The sequence below is a fragment of the Penaeus vannamei genome, chromosome 4 (assembly GCF_042767895.1).
Source record: "Penaeus vannamei isolate JL-2024 chromosome 4, ASM4276789v1, whole genome shotgun sequence".
In the NCBI taxonomy this organism is placed as follows: Eukaryota; Metazoa; Arthropoda; class Malacostraca; order Decapoda; family Penaeidae; genus Penaeus; species Penaeus vannamei.
Genome location: NC_091552.1, coordinates 13742338 through 13744837, shown reverse-complemented (window position 1 = coordinate 13744837; position 2500 = coordinate 13742338). Strand labels below are relative to the sequence as shown.

The 2500-nt window shown below is 33.4% G+C and overlaps 1 protein-coding gene across 7 annotated transcripts in view; it reads right to left on the bottom strand.

Annotated features, from left to right (window-relative positions):
• The window catches only part of LOC138861469 (haloalkane dehalogenase-like), an 8138-nt gene that overhangs the window by 2105 nt on the left and 3533 nt on the right, over window positions 1-2500 (bottom strand). For 4 of the 7 annotated variants that reach the window (XM_070120685.1, XM_070120683.1, XM_070120682.1 and 1 more), the window contains exon 2: window positions 1-151. This exon is cut by the window's left edge and continues 137 nt beyond it. In XM_070120685.1, the coding sequence (XP_069976786.1) occupies window positions 1-125 (125 nt within the window). In that variant the 5' untranslated portion in view covers window positions 126-151. The remainder of the gene's footprint in view (window positions 152-2500) is intronic. The other 3 variants (XM_070120686.1, XM_070120689.1, XM_070120688.1) reach the window with 1 other exon arrangement.

The following is a 2500-nucleotide window of genomic DNA, read 5'->3' as shown; positions in this document are numbered from 1 at the left end:
TTCTTTTGCACAAATAAATCTATGATGGTCAAGATGAATTGCTTGGCGATGTGTAAAAGTTGGCTCGTGAGAATAATCAGCGGGAATAACACCAACCGCTTCAGCAGATGTTTTGCATTCGACATGGCGAAGGAGTCGGAGAATCTGAAAACTGATTTCATAGAATTACTTGACATTCATGAAAGAAACCTATCTAATAGTGTACTTCCGAATCACAACAGCTGATTTTTTTTCTTAATAACAGCTAAAAGTCTGATTAACTGATAGTAAGAAATAAACATATAACTACATTAATAACATAAATAATAAATAAATAGATAAAATAAAATATTCTGCTCTGAATCCTTATCTATCGCAAAAATATTCAATTTGACTATATGATGTTAGAAAACATAAATTCATTTTACTTTTACTGTTTCACTGCTGACTTACTGAGCATATTCACTGCCCCGAACAGCTGAGTTGCATTAAAACTTATTTTCGTCAGTATCATTTCACTATGTGCTACACTACCATATAAGCACTATTATTAATTTGTCAAAAATTGCATCAAATCTATGTAATAAATAGCACCTTCCTAATTCAGGCGCCACAACAGTGAACCCTAATTGCCACCGGAAAAGATGTCTTATGTCACCACCTGTTACCGTCATGAAAACAGTATCTAAGCAAAGTTTTAGGTTTGTTTTTACACCAGATGTAACTAATATGATGGCAAACAGATATGGCAATCCGGACATAGTGAAGACATGCAAATTTCACATGAAAGTAGCAAGAATAAAATCCACACAAATTCTCGTAAAATCATAGGCCTATAGTATACTTGAATGCATGGAATCGATAGATAAGTGAACTCTTGATATATAATCTGGTAATATCAACTCTAAACGAGTATACATTAATAATACATTAATATAACAATGTTCATATTGGTTCCTATCTATATAGTAAATATATATCCAACATGATGGATATAATCAAATAAATATATTCATTTTTTCTACATGAGCATAAATAGTGTTTTAGGTGTGACGATTATTTTAAAAATCTCGCTATGCCTAGTTCTGTTTCAATGTTACGTGATTGGCCGAAGGAACCTAAATGATTAAGTATAGCGCTACCATTAGAATGAGTTGATTTACGATTGTAACTCAGCTGATCCAAATTACCGTTTCATAATGAATCCCACTTTGCCATCACTGGTAAACGCAATGGTAAATGACCGCTGGCAAATGCGTTACGAACGTATGTTAGTGAATCCGCCCCCCCCCCCCCCACACACATTATATATATATATATATATATATATATATATATATATATATATATATATATATATATATATATATATATACATATATATATAACATATATAAATATGTATATAATATACATAATTTTATATATATATATAAATACATATATAAATATATATACATATATATGTATATATATATATATATACATATACACATGTATGTATATGTATATGTATATATACATATATATATACATATACAAACATATATGTATATATAAACATATAAATATATACATACACATACATACATACATACATATATATATATATATATATATATATATATATATATATATATATATATATATATCAAGTCAAGTCACTCCCATAGTCGTAAAACCGTTGGGGCACTTTCCTGCATTCACCTCTCTCTTCCACCCAGCGCGATCATCTGCCAGTCTTATACATTCTGTGATCTTTTTTCCTGTCCATCTTTGAATATCCCCAAGCCAGTTCGTTTTGGGTCTTCCTCGCTTTCTTGTGCCTTCAACTGACCCGTGCATGATGCTAAGCGCGAGTGTCCCTGGACGGCGCGTTACGCGTCCAAACCATTGCAGCTTCCTTCTGGCCTTTTCGAGCAGTCGTTCAAATGATCCGGCCTTTTCAGTGAGTTCTTGAATAACGGATGTGTTGGTACGGTGATCCCGGTAACTGACTCCCAATATACACCGAAAGCAACGCATTTCAAAAGCGTTTAGTTTCTCTTCTAACCTTGTTGAGGGTCCATGACTCAACCGTAAAGCACTACAGATGTTATCAGTGCGTGCATTAATTTTATCTTTGTTTTCACTTTTATTTTCTTGCTGTTCCAGATATTACTTAGTTTGGCTAATTGTGATGTTGCAATCGCAAGTCTAGTGGTGATTTCATCCTGTGATGTCATATTTTCGTTCAAGGTGGATCCCAAGTATTTAAATGTTTCAACTGTTGATAAACACTCGCCTCCCACTTTGATGTCGGTGTCACTTTCTTCGCTGTTTTGCCTTGATGTTACCATAATCTCGCTTTTTTCACTGCATATCTCGATTCCATATTTCCTTGTTATGCTGTCCAATCTTTCCTTGATTTTAGAAAGTTCTTCACTGTTGCCTGCAATCAAATCGATGTCATCCGCAAATCTTAGATTGCTCACTTTTTGTCCTGCCACTGAAACAGTTCCTTCAAAATTTTCCATGGCTT